This window comes from Podarcis melisellensis, assembly GCF_964234715.1.
Source record: "Podarcis melisellensis genome assembly, chromosome: 2".
NCBI lineage: Eukaryota > Metazoa > Chordata > Lepidosauria > Squamata > Lacertidae > Podarcis > Podarcis melisellensis.
The window spans coordinates 105,410,763-105,424,563 of record NC_138529.1 but is presented as its reverse complement, the minus strand read 5'-3'; the positions used below and the strand labels follow the sequence as shown (position 1 = coordinate 105,424,563).

At 47.1% G+C, this 13,801-nt stretch overlaps 1 protein-coding gene and 1 long non-coding RNA gene across 3 annotated transcripts in view; both read left to right on the top strand.

Annotated features, from left to right (window-relative positions):
• Positions 1-13,801, top strand: part of LOC309365403 — a 71,450-nt gene that overhangs the window by 37,908 nt on the left and 19,741 nt on the right. The window lies entirely within an intron of this gene.
• Positions 1-13,801, top strand: part of LOC309364910 (antigen-presenting glycoprotein CD1d-like) — a 28,470-nt gene that overhangs the window by 10,595 nt on the left and 4,074 nt on the right. The window contains exons 2-5 of one of the 2 annotated variants that reach the window (XM_081902916.1): positions 3,177-3,455; positions 4,978-5,259; positions 7,224-7,505; positions 11,510-11,615. In XM_081902916.1, coding sequence (XP_081759042.1) covers positions 3,177-3,455; positions 4,978-5,259; positions 7,224-7,505; positions 11,510-11,615 — 949 coding nt within the window. The remainder of the gene's footprint in view (positions 1-3,176; positions 3,456-4,977; positions 5,260-7,223; positions 7,506-11,509; positions 11,616-13,801) is intronic. The other variant, XM_081902917.1, reaches the window with a different exon arrangement.

Here is a 13,801-nt window from a genome sequence, read left to right as displayed (position 1 = left end):
TATAACATTTCTAGTAAAGCCATGTAACTTCAGGCCCCAAGAGTCGTTTAGTGCTAGGGGTGCTTCTGTTCAAAATGCTCAGTGAGATCTTGAGAAGAGGAATGAAATCAAGGAAGCTCCCAAAAGAGGAAATGTTCCAAGGCGTGAGTGACACAAACTGGCTGCCTATGTTTTCCAGTCATGACAAAGAGGCAAAATTTCTAGGTACCCTAAACAACTGTGCCCTAGAATTTTTAGAAAGGGTGGCAACCCTGGATTTAGTCTTCAGCAGCACCCAGGACCTGGTGCAAGATGTAAGTGTTGCTGAGCCAGTTGGGAAAAGTTACGGTAGCGTTACTAAATTAAATACACATGTCAATGGCCAATTGCCAAGAACGCAGTCACATTTGATTTAAAAACAGGAAACGTCGCCAAAATGATGTGGTTGCATTTCAGCTTCCTTTTTAACCAGTCAGGAAGGCTAAATCACTCTCAAGTGCTTGGGTATTTTTTGTTTTTGTTTTTAAACCCAATATTAGAAGCTGGGGAGCCACCAAATTCTAATTGTATTACAATAAAAGAAGCAATAAAAGACAGTTTAAAAACGATACGGAGATTTTATGTGGACATGCATTGGACCACCTGGACAAAACTCGCGGATCACTGTTGGTCTGTGGACCACAGTACGGGAACCCCTGATCTAGATGATAGGCAATTTCCAATGTTAGTCATATTCAGAATAGAGCCATTGCTTTAAGTCAGTTGGTTTCAGTGTGTCTCCTTGGAATAAGATTAAAATTGGTGTCACCCGAAGGTGTTGACAAATGGTTGCAGCCCCGTGTTTGCTGTGTTGAGCCTTTTTGTATCTGATATTTGCTGGGGATTTCAGTGAGAATATACAGTTGCAGCACCGGTCTGTCTAGCATGAAATATAGGAATGCAGGAGCAGAGCAGGCAAGCAAAGCACTGTTGAAAGGTTTTGGTGCTCCTGTGCTTGTAATTTAAAGCTTCCTGTTTTCAGGTCCTGTCTGATGTACCGCTTGCTGTTGTTAGTAGCTGGTGTTGTTATTATTATTATTGTTTAAGTTTATACTCGACGCTTCAAAGGAGCTCAGGGGGGCAAACACCAAGCAATAAAATAATAAAACATCTTTTAAAAAATTCCCATGCAGACTGGGCAAGATCTCTACATAAAAGACTTGATGGAAGAGGAAGGTCTTCCTTGAGCTCCAAAGAGACAGCAGAAGTGATGTTTGTTTAGTGATGCTAAACGGCCTCAGCCCAGAATACCTGAAGGAGCGTCTCCACCCCCATCATTCAGCCCAGACCCTGAGGTCTAGCTCCAAGGGCCTTCTGGCGGTTCCCTCATTGCAAAAAGTGAGAGTGGCTGGGGAAACCTAGCCAGATGGTTGGGGTATTAATAATAACATCATCACCATCATCATCATTATTATTTTGCCTGTCTTTAATGGGGAATTTCAATCCAAATTCATTCTTTCATGGGGTGGGGGAGGCTATGCAGGCTTTCCTCTCATTCCCCCCCCCCTTTTCAATAACAAAATAATGCTATTTTGCTATTAAATGAAAATAATAATAATAATAATAATAATTTTTTTATTTATACCCCGCCCTCCCCAGCCAGGCCGGGCTCAGAGCGGCTTACAAGCAATAATAAAAACAAGATGAATGATTACAACTTAAAAACAAAAATAAAATACAACATTAAAATAATGGAACATTAAAATATTAAAATGTAGCCTCATCGCAGGAGGAGAAGGAAAAGAAAGAAGAAGAAAAAAGAGAGGGAGGGAATCAAATTGGCTCCAAGCCAAAGGCCAGGCGGAACAACTCTGTCTTACAGGCCCTGCGGAAAGAAATCAGATCCTTGAATGAATGAATAAATAATGAAAAAATAAAAAAATAATGCAAGGCAATCGTTAATCAAAGTTCTGCCTTCTTGGGAACAGAAGCTACCATTGGAGCCATTAGAGAAAGCTATTCAGTGGGATAACCACGAGGCCTATTCATTAATCCCTTAACAATGAACCACCAGGAGAAATAAAATAGGCAGAACCTGCAAACAGGAAGCTTTTAATTACCAGTAACAGTTCACAGGAAGGTTAACGGATAAGGTTTATTTATGAGCAATGGCTATGGAAGATAGACTTGCCTTCTTGTGATTATACGTAAAAAAGAAATGGTGACAGCCGGTGGGAGGCTTTTTAGGGTTGCAAACACCAGTGTGGCTTGGCCGAGCTGTGGAGCAACTTTACCAACACAAGAGTGGCTGTGGCTGATTTGGTGGGAGGTGTGTGTGTAGAGCAGGGCAGTGGCTGTGTGGACACAATGGGAGGAGTGCAGTATTTTCATCTGCCCCTCCTCACCCTTGCCACCCACCTGCCCTGCCCAGATTAGCTGCAGAGACACAGATGTTGGAGGGATAGCTCTGCCCACCTGCTGTGTCTGGCTGGGACTTTCCGGGTCATTCTCCTAAGTGAGGACCCCCCCCCCCAGGCCGTCTTCCCCTGATGCAATCACCAGCTGAAATGTTCTCCTCAACTATTAACATTAAATGCAGAGGAGCCCTGCCCCTCTGGAGCAATTAACCACCTGATTTCTTTCTTCTACGTCAAGCTGCTGTGAAGGGTGCAGGAGTGGGACCTAGATGTTTCCTCTTGCCTATTATTCATAGACAGGACACGGGTGGCGCTGTGGGAGCCTAGGACTTGCTGATCAGAAGGTCGGCGGTTTGAATCCCCGTGACGGGGTGAGCTCCCGTTGCTCAGTCCCAGCTCCTGCCAACTTAGCAGTTCGAAAGCACGTCAAAGTGCAAGTAGATAAATAGGTACCACTCCAGCAGGAAGGTAAACAGCGTTTCCGTGTGCTGCTCTGGTTTGCCAGAAGCGGCTTAGTCATGCTGGCCACATGACCTGGAAGCTGTACGCCGGCTCCTTCAGCCAATAAAGCGAGATGAGCGCTGCAACCCCAGAGTCGGTCACGACTGGACCTAATGGTCAGGGTCCCTTTAACTTTTTATTATTCATAGAATCATAAGAGTCATCTGGTCCAACCCCCTGCAATGCAGGGATATGCAGGTGTCCCATACGGGGCTCGAACCTGCAACCTTAGTATCATCAGCACCAGGCTCTAACCAACTGAGCCACCCAGGCATTATTTATCTACTCTTCCCCCACCAGCCTCCCTTCCTCTCCCGGAAACACCCCATGTTCTCCGCGTGCTTCAGACGGTGGTGTTCCACAACGCCAGTGACACTGATATCGAGGGCGCTAGTTTTCTGGGAGACGTGGCGGTCTTTTCGTTGGATACCCACACCTGGAAGTTCAAGTTCCTCCAGCCTTGGGGCGTAAGCGGCCTCACGCCTCAAGAGTGGGACCTTCTGCTGAAGATTATCAAAGGCTACTTCCTAGGCTTCGTACAAACCATCAACAAAATGGTCGTGTTTCTCAAAGGCAGCTGTAAGTATCGCCACTGGTTCTGTTCTTCTAGGAGTGCTATGTCTCCTTGGTGGAGAGATAATCAGGGATAGGCAACCTAAGGCCCGGAGGCCGGATGCGGCCCAATCGAATTCTAAATCCGGCCTGCAGACAGTCCAGAAATCAGCGTGTTTTTACATAGGTAGAATGTGTCCTTTTATGTAAAATGCATCTCTGGGTTATTTGCGGGGCATAGGAATTCGTTCATATTTTTTTAAAAAAATATAGTCCGGCCCACCACATGGTCTGAGGGACAGTGGACCAGCCCATGGCTGAAAAAGGTTGCTGATCTAAATGGCCCTCTACTGGGCTGTGTGTGACAGGAGATTCCTCTGTTATCTGATTTTCCACCCCATATTCTCAGGTATGGTCCTGTTCTCTGTGTGTATAGAGTTGCATTGTGGGTATTTCTAGGTCAGGGACTGGGCAGAGCAGGAATGGTGGAGACCGCCTCCTCAGCCTGACCCTTCCAGAGAAGAAGAAGACAGTTCAGAATCACAACAGGGTTTTGAGGGAGATCACAGCTCAGAGGCAGATGAGGGGGAAAGTGGGAAATAATGGGAGAGGAGGAAGAGGAAGAATCGCCAGGGGGGGAGACAGCTGACGGACACAGTGTCTTTAGAAAGCATTCCAGAACCCGGCGAACCTTGAAAGTAGGAGAGCGAAGAGCTCAAAGGCAGAGGGCACTTCTCAGCACCTGTAGCGATGACTCACTCGGGACAACGCCATTGCCCCAAGAGGCTGCATTCCCAAGCCTTTTTCTGTGAATATTGAATAAAAAGCAGCTGGTAAGGCCTTTTCCTTTCTTATCCGTTCCTGGCAACCTGCCATGGGGGTTGGTTGCTCTGCTGCCTGACAGTGTATCATGGGCTCCTGGTCTGTTGCAGGCTTTGGACTACAACTCCCATCAGCCTCAGGGAACACAGATTTGTTTATTTTTTAAAAAAAAAACCATCCAAGTTGGTGGTCATCACTCCATTTTGTGGGAGCCAACTCCATAATTTAATAATGCACTATGTGGAATTTAGGGGAATTTGGGGGGGTAGAGAGGGCAAGGGGCTTGCAGGGTGACCCCAACCCCTGCAAATGTGGGGGTTAAATTCATGGGAGTTGGGAGTGCAGTAACATTGGGAGAGCTGAGAGCTCCCACCAACCCTGCCTTAGAGGCTCAACCATTTCTGTACATCTTTAGCAGAAGCTCCCACCCGACCTAGTATACCCGTCTTTTGGGAGCAGGGAATAATTTGCGGTGGGAAGCCTCCAGATCCTAAGCTGGAAGATCTTTCAGCTGATGTAACATATCAGAATAAGAAGCAAGGTTTTGTTCATTTTACTTCAAAATATTTATATACCACTGGATTGGGGGCTTTGGGCGGGGGGGAAACCCTCGTACAATAAAATAACATAAAAAATAAAAGCTGCAGAGAAAGGTCCTGTCTCTTTACCTTCTAAGGACTCCCCTCCCGTTTCTTTTATACCCCCAATAACTCCTTTCAACACCCAGATCCTTTCGTTGTGCAGTCCTTGATCTTTTGTGAGTCCACGTCCAACGGCACGACGAGGGGCTTCTACGACGCTGCCTTAGAAGGGGAATCCATTGTCACCTTCAGTGCAGACAACGGCAGCTGGGTTGCTCTGCAGGAGAATGCGATGGCTGACTATGTTCAACAGATCCTGAACGGTGACAAGGGCACAGTTGCAACTCTACAGATCCTTCTGCTGGGCCAGTGCATCAGAGCTCACAACACCTTCCTTGAGACCGGAAAGGAGGCTGTGCAGAGGCAGGGTGAGATTGGAAAGTAGCAATTTATTTACTTCCTTTTTCTTTTTACTCCAAGCAACAAAGGGCAGCACATGTTCTCCCCCCAGAGATAAATGAGGAAAAACTCACAGGCGCTACTCTTCCCAATTGCACAGGCTGGAAGCTTCCCACTCTTGGGCTAATAATCCACTTTCAAGGGGCTCTGTGGTTTTGAGCAAGAACTCCTGCAATTGGTCCTGCTGCTCATGCATATTTGATCTGAGTTAAACTTTGGCCCTTAGATCATGTCACAGCAGAAGGATGTGTCAGAAGTGGGATTTGAATCCACACCCCTATTCGGAGACCAGAACACCCAAGAGGTGGGAAGGAATCAACCTTGAGTCTGGTGCCTTAGACCACTTGGCCATCCTGACGGGCAAGGACACCGGTGGCGCTGTGGTCTAAACCCTCTTGGACTTGCCGATTGGAAGGTCGGGGGTTCGAATCCCCACAATGGAGTGAGCTCCTGTTGCTCTGTCCCAGCTCCTGCCAACCTAGCAGTTCGAAAGCTCACCAGTGCAAGTAGATAAATAGGTACCGCCGCAGCGGGAATGTAAACAGTATTTCTATGCGCTCTGGCTTCCGTCACGGTATCCCATTGTGCCAGAAGCGGTTTAGTCTTGCTGGCCACATGACCCGGAAAGCTATCTGTGGACAAACACCGGAAAGCGAGATGCGCGCCACAACGCCACTGTTGCCTTTGACTGGACTTAACCGTCCAGGGGTCCTTGACCTCACCTTTTACCTTTACAGCAGAAGCTAGAGCTACTTCAGTTACCTTGATGAGGTCCTAAAACAAGTGTGGGGAAACCTGTGGCGCTCCTGACGTTCCTGAACTACATCTCCCACCGCCACTTGCCATTGTTATGCTAGCTGGGGCTGATGGGAATTGTAGTCCAGGAAAACAGGCCCCAAGGTTCCCCACTCCTCTTCTGAAGCCTCTAAGCTAATAGTTGGAACTAGTTCTTTGAAAGAACAATCCCTGCACCATTTGCTATGCTCTGCCTCTACAGTCCGAGGCAGTAATGCTGTGACTCTTGAATCCCAGTTGCTGCAAGCCACAGACCAGGCAGGTGGAAAGCACTATTGTGCTCAAATCCTGCTTTCGGGTTACCCCACAGGCATCTGGTTGGCCACTGTGAGAACAGGATACAGGGCTAATCCTGTGGGCTGTTCTTGTTTGGAGAAACAGGAAGAGAGACTGCCACCTTACCTGTTCTTGACCACACACACACGTTTGGTTTAAGAGGTATTAAATGTGTTGCACATCCTGCCTCAAATGACCCCAAATGTAACGACACATAAAAAGCATAACCTCCTACACAGCTGAGTCTACTTGCGACTCTTCTGTACACAAGACAGGGAGGTAACTGCATACAGCAATCTCAAATGGGTGCCGCATATTGGAGATTCATTCCCCGTGTCTGCAGTCATTGGATTGTTGTCTTTCCCATGACGGTGTATGTTTTCATTCCACAGTGTGGGAAGTGACGGAGACAGGATGTTTGTGTTACTGTGTTCCGTGAAGTGGGACTATTGTCCTTTGTTCTCTCTCTTTGCTGTCTGATGCTAGAGAGAGAGGGAGCCATGTTGCAGTGCTCCGTGTGTGTTTATAAGTAAATAAAGTAGATTAGCCAAAATGCTGAGGTCTGTCACGCAAGCTGCGAAGACTCTGAGGATCCCTGAGTGTGCTGATGTCTCCAAGGCATCAGTCGCTGTGATGTTCAGGGAGAAGAAAGTTTTTGAAGCTCCCGAACGATTGACCAGAACATGCCAGTTGGGCATGTGTCTCTACCAGGGTCTTACTTGAGAGTAGGACAACTCCTGACACCGCACACCCAGTGCTTGTGCAAATCATCTCAGAGTCTGGGAGGCTCGAGCCAGAGCATGGCATGATATGGCTTTGTAAGCTTATGTAACTCATGTTCTGAACTGTTCTGCTCTCTCAGTGTCGCCAGACTATGAGGTCTTCACCCACAAGACCCCGCCAGCCCCCGACTCTTTGCTGCTGGTTTGCCGAGTCACCGGATTCTACCCACAACCCATCAACGTCTCCTGGCTGCAGGATGGGAAAGAGCTGCCCAGCTCAGAGTTCAACTCCACCGAGATACTGCCTAACCACGACCTGACTTACCAGATCAGGAGTACTCTGGTTATTAAGTCAGCGGATGAGCACAGTTACGCTTGCAGGGTGCAGCACATCAGCCTGGGGGTGAAAATCATCCCTTGGGGTAGGTACTTTGGGTACAGAAAAATATTGCACGTCTCTATTAGGCAGAAGGTGGCACGCATTAGCTACTGCTTTATCTTTGAATTCCAAGGGATGGCAGTGATAATTCCCACACCCCACTGTTGTAAACAAAAATTGCCCTTTTCCCTTATGGTTATCCAAGAGCCCATATAGAGTCCTTACATAGGTTCCCTATTGGTAGGAGTGAATAACAGAGGCCAACCAGAGAATATTGAGAAGCAAAGCAGCTAGTAAGCCTGATCTTTATTAAAGCTGTTGTAACAGGGTGCTCCCCTCACACGCAGGAGAGAGGAGGAACCCAGAAAAATGGCATGCAAGGCCTTATAAAGACTTTTGAAATTGCCACCCTGCAGATCAAGACCACCCCCAGAAACATCATACATACATCACAGAAGGAGTGTAACCTAAGACCACCCCTCAGATACATCATACCTACATCACAAAAAAGCCGGTCTAAAACAGAAATTTTGAATGTTGTTTTTCTCCTGTAGTTTATCTCCTGTCTGGCAGGTTACTTGATTGGATTTCCTGGAGAGCCTGGCTAGTCTTTTGTAATGATAAATACTTAGTTCCTGGGCCAGGTCACAGGCTCACACCCCATTCATATCTTAAATGTGCCCTTAAGACAGGATTTGGGAGGAAAGAGACAATGGGAGGTTTCCCACTTTGACCTTGCAGAGAATACATTTACTCAGTTTAGGAAATGGTTCCAGGTCGGTCTTCCTGTGCTGATCTATGTATGTGCTTGGTTGGTACACTAATGAACATTACCATATATCTAAGACTATCAAATTCCTATCACAATATCCCCTTACTGGTCTTTATTCTGCTAAAATTGTTTCTGGGGTTAGCTGGAACTTCACCACAAATGAGAAGTTATTTTGAAAGAAAAAAGAAAAGTTCCTATCTTGCCTACTGAGCCAACTTGTTTACTGAGCCAGCCTGCAAAGATTACAGTATCTCGAGCCTTTCAGTGGGCAGACAATTGCAGAAACCTCGCCTTTTTGTTGACTCTTGAACCTCGCCGGGACGATTATGAAATATGAAGCGCTATTTCTGCTGTTTGGTTACATAACATGATTGGTTACTGCATGCACTTCATAGATATTTTCAGCTCTCCCCAGCAACAACTTTAACCAATCAAAGTGAAGGTTTCACCACAGTTGGGATTTGTAGTTGGAGAGAGGATTAGTACATTTTTGTTGTGGTTTAGTTGTGTCCGACTCTTCGTGACCCCATGGAGCAGAGCACGCCAGGCACTCTTGTCTTCCACTGCCTCCCACAGTTTGGTCAGACTCATGTTTGTAGCTTCGAGAACACTGTCCAACCATCTTGTCCTCTGTCGTCCCCTTCTCCTTGTGACCTCCATCTTTCCCAACATCAGGGTCTTTTCCAGGGATTCTTCTCTTATCATGAGGTGGCCAAATACTGGAGCCTCAGCTTCAGGATCTGTCCTTCCAGTGAGCACTCAGGGCTGATTTCCTTCAGAATGGATCGGTTTGATCTTCATGCAGTCCATGGGACTTTCAAGAGTCTCCTCCAGCACCAGAATTCAAAAGCATCCATTCTTCGGCGATCAGCCTTCTTTATGGTCCAGCTCTCACTTCCACGCATCACTACTGGGAAAACCATGACTTTAACTATACATATCATTTATTTACATATTTTAGTTCATGCAATGCATGCACTGCTTGATTGTAAACAAACAAAGAAACAAACCCCACCTCTCAAAGTGGTATGCAAAAAACCGAAAACAATTCTTACTGTTGTTACTATTATAATTTACTTACATCTCACCTTTTCCCCAAACCAGGATGCAAGGTGGCTGACACAAATTAAAACAGGACAAATAAAATGCAGAAAGCTAAAAACATAGAAAAGGTCATCATTAAAGGTTAATTTAATTCTAAAATATTTAAAGGAATGTGAAAAACAGATCTATTAAAACACAAGCAATAAAAACAGTGCAGCACTATTAAAAGTTCTTTCCTTAAATATCTGTTAAATTACAAAGGCCTGTTGGAACAGAAAATCATTTTCCAAATCATTTTTATTAATTTTCCAAATTATTACAAATCCAACCAAATTACTTACATTTAATACAGTTTCTTGAAATCAGGTTTCCCGCTCCAGTTGCAAACATATGTCAATCGTTTCCTCCAATAGCTGCATCATTTATTTAGTGTCCAGTTGTCATCTTTCACTCTCAGTTACATCATCATTACAGCTGAATTATTGTCCCTCTTTACAAACAGCGCCTCTGTTACATCTTATAAGTATAAAATCCATTTCATGAGTGTAGTCCTTCATGTACAATGGTGTTTCAGACCTGCCAGGCTGGTGTGGAGGACTCCCTGATCCTGAATGGGGTAACTGTGCCCCTGAAGGACCAGGTGTGCAGCCTGGGAGTCATTTTGGACTCACAGCTGTCCATGGAGGCGCAGGTCAATTCTGTGTCCAGGGCAGCTGTCTACCAGCTCCATCTGGTACGCAGGCTGAGACCCTACCTGCCCATAGACTGTCTTGCCAGAGTGGTGCATGCTCTAGTTATCTCCCGCTTGGACTACAGCAATGCGCTCTACGTGGGGCTACCTTTGAAGGTGACTCGGAAACTGCAATTAATCCAGAACGCGGCAGCTAGACTGGTGACTGGGAGTGGCTGCCGAGACCATATAACACTGGTCCTGAAAGATCTTCATTGGCTCCCAGTACGTTTCTGAGCACAATTCACAGTGTTGGTGCTGACCTTTAAAGCCCTAAACGGCCTCGGCCCAGTATACCTGGAGGAGCGTCTCCACCCCCATCATCCAGCCTGGACTTCGGTTGGAAACTGCCCAGAGTGACTGGGGAAACCCAGCCAGATGGGTGGGGTATAAATAATAAATTATTATTATTATTATTATTATTATTATTATTATTACTCTCTTCCATTGTTCAGTTCATTGCAGTGTTTATCTGGATGGTACAAGGTCATTTCCATTCCTTCCCCTGTTCACCAACTAGAGTATGCGCTGCAGCCATAAATAACTCACAGAATACATGCCCAGTCTCCAACATTAAAAGTTCTTCCTCTGCACACAGTTAAGAACAAAATCTTTTCTCAAATTTGGCCTCTTGCCAGATCTATTTGGCAGCCGTTCGTTCTTGTTGTTTTTTATTCACTTTCTAATCAGGCAAGCAGGATGCAGTGAACTCCCCAGACCCCACTGGGGAACATTGCCAGGGTGTGCCCTCATAAATCTGGGTTTCCCTCTGCCTGAACCTCCTCGCTGCCTGCGGGGGGCAACCACCATTGACTTGTGGCGCAAGCTGGAGACCTGGAACAAGAAAGTCTTCACTTGCTGGTGGAAGGATAGCAAAGAGGCAGCTTTGGGGAGGGAGTTCCAAAGTCTAGGAGCTGCCGCCAAGAAGGTCCTTTCCCGTGTCCCCACCAAATGTGGCCCTAAGATTGGCGGGCCATAGAGAAGGGCCTCCCCCAGAGATCGCAGAAGCTAAGCAAGTTCATATGGAAGAATAAGGTCTTTCAGCCCTGGTTCAACAGTCTGGCTGCAGCTTGATGGGCCAGTTGGAAGTTTTAGGGCACTTTTCAAGGGATAGTAATCCAGACAGGATGTAACTAAGCAGAGGTCAAAGCTACATCCACCAGACCTGTGTCAACAAAAGTATCCCAAGTGGTTTTCTCAGCAAATTGTCCACAGCAGGCAACCAAGTAGTCTGAATTCTCCTCGCGTGGGCCAGCGTGGAGAAGACCCCTGAGCACTCAAAGGGGCCTTGCTGAACAGCTCCTCACACTGACACTCTGTAGGCAGAGAAAATGTATTTTTGTTCGTTGCCCTCGCTGCCACAGAGTAGGTATTCAACACTAGACTGTGTTCAGTTAGACTCAGCTTGGTTGTAGGGTGGAGACATCGGAGTGACTTGTTGTGGGTCTCCTCTCTCTCTAATCCTGTCGCCTTTTCTTTTCTTGTCTTCCGTGTTCTCCAGAAGGCAGAGGAAACAAGGCTGCGCTAATAATAGGGATTTCCGTTGCTTTAATAGCTGTAGTCGCAATTGTGGCAGGTGTAGTAATTTGCCGGCAGAGGAGACGTAGGTAAGTTTTCCTCTATTCCCTTTTCAAATGTTTGCGATTTACAAAGAGTGGGGGCAAGTGGGGGCCATCGCTAGCTCTGTGGCTTTCAGGGGAGATTCGGGGGAGAAAGATTTGCATTTTGCCTATTGTATGTATGTACGTATTTATTTCATTTATACCCACACCTTTTCCTCCAAGGAGCCGGAGGTGGCGTACATGGTTCTTCCATAGCTGTCAACTTTTCCCTTTTCTTGCGAGGAATCCTATTCGGAATAAGGGAGTTTCCCTTAAAAAAGGAAAAACGTTGAGAGCTATGGGTTCTTCCCCCTCCTCATTTAATCCCCACAACAACCCTGTGAGGTAGGTTAGACTGAGAGGCAGCGGCTGTGGCCAAGAGTCAACCAGCAGCGAGATGGATGGCTGAGTGGGGATTTGAACCCGGCTCTCCAAAGTCTCTAGTCACACTCTAACCACTGTAAACACACTGGCTCTTTACTTTGGATCCAAAACTAGTGCTGGCATTGGTATTTGCAGGGAAAGAATAACACACACACACATCGCCAAGATGTAGCTCAGCCAGATGCACAGATGAAAGAGCAGCCAAACTCAGAGAGCCATCTGAAAGTTACACCGTTGTTTGAATTTATATACCACCCTAGACTCGGATGTCTCAGGGCAGTTAACAGAAAAGATCACAACATATATAGTCAGAATAAAAACAACAACCCAATAACATCCCCCCAGAAAAGAGCCACATTTTAAAAGGGTATAGGATGTCAAACAGACCAACCAAAAGCCTGTTTAAAAAGGAACATTTTTGCCTGGTGCCTAAAGGTGTGTAGTGAAGGCGCCAGGCGAACTTCCCTGGGGAGAGCATTCCACGGGCTGGGAGCCACTGCAGAGAAGGCCCTGTTCTCGTGTTGCCACCCTCCGGACCTCTCAAGGAGGCGGCACACGAAGGAGGGCCTCAGAAGATGATCTTGGGGTCCGGATAGGTTCATATGGGAAGAGGCAGTCTGTAATGGTTATATGGGGTTGCTCGTGCGTAAGTTGCCGCCACTCCTGGCTAGGTAGCCTGGTTAAACCTTTCCTGGCTGGACAGCCCTTCACTTCGTGACTGTTCAGTCGCTAGCAGAATCCGTCAGTGGGCGTTTCTTGAACTTCTTCCAGCAAAGTTCTTTGACGCCAAGTCTACGCCTACTTTCCCTGCACGGAAGTCTTCTGCGCAGGGTGGGTGTGGGTAGTGGAGGACCTGTGCTCTCCCCGCTGGTCTCCAGCGAACAGTCCTGGAGCCCTCTCTCCGATTCCCCCATCCGTCCCCCTTTATCCCTGGTGTTACGCTGATTTCCTTCCCCCAGCTGATGAGTCCCCTCTCTCCCTGCTTGGCCCTTCTCTGGCATCGCTTGGGAGCCCTTCCTCCACTTCTGGCTCCGATGTCAGTTCCCTGACACCATCCTTGAGGTATTGCGGTCCTGAGCCGTTTAAGGCTTTATAAGTCAAAACCAGCACTTTGAATCGGGCTTGGAAACTTAGTGGTAGCCAGTGCAGTCGGACAAGTATCGGTGTAATATGCTCAAACCATCTTGCTCCGGTGAGCAACCTGGCCGCTGAATTCTGCACTTCTGCCGAAGTTCCCGGACTGTCTTCAGAGGCAGCCCTACGTATAACGCATTGCAGTAATCTCACCTTGAAGTTACTATTAGCAGCTGGGCAGTCCGTCAGCAAAAAGCTCTCTAGCCTCTGGCCACTCCAACGAAGCCATCACTAAGAAGCGCCCAGGACACGGTTAGGATAAGGGAGCAGAAATATGAGGACAGAAATCTGGCCTGATTCTCAGTAGGTCACAGAGCAAGTAAGTTCACACCGCATTCCAATGTGGTTGCAGATCACTGGGCCTTTGCCATATAACAAATTGCAAGCACTCAATTTCAGTGGTGAAACGTCAGCTACTAAGGTTGCTGAGCTGTGACTCCAGGGTTCCTGCAAGCAGGAAGTTGAGTGTGTCTCTTTGTGTTTGTGGCGGGTGGGTACTGGTTAGTGTCGAATGTCTGAACCATGCATTTAAATCTCACTGCTTCCTCCAATAATCATGGGAGGTCTACTTAGTTCAGTGTCAGGGAACTGCCATCGGAGAGTCAGGTGGTGGAAGGGCTCAAGGAGGCTAGGAGACCTTCGGATGCTGAGGAAGGAACCAGTAGGGGGAGAGG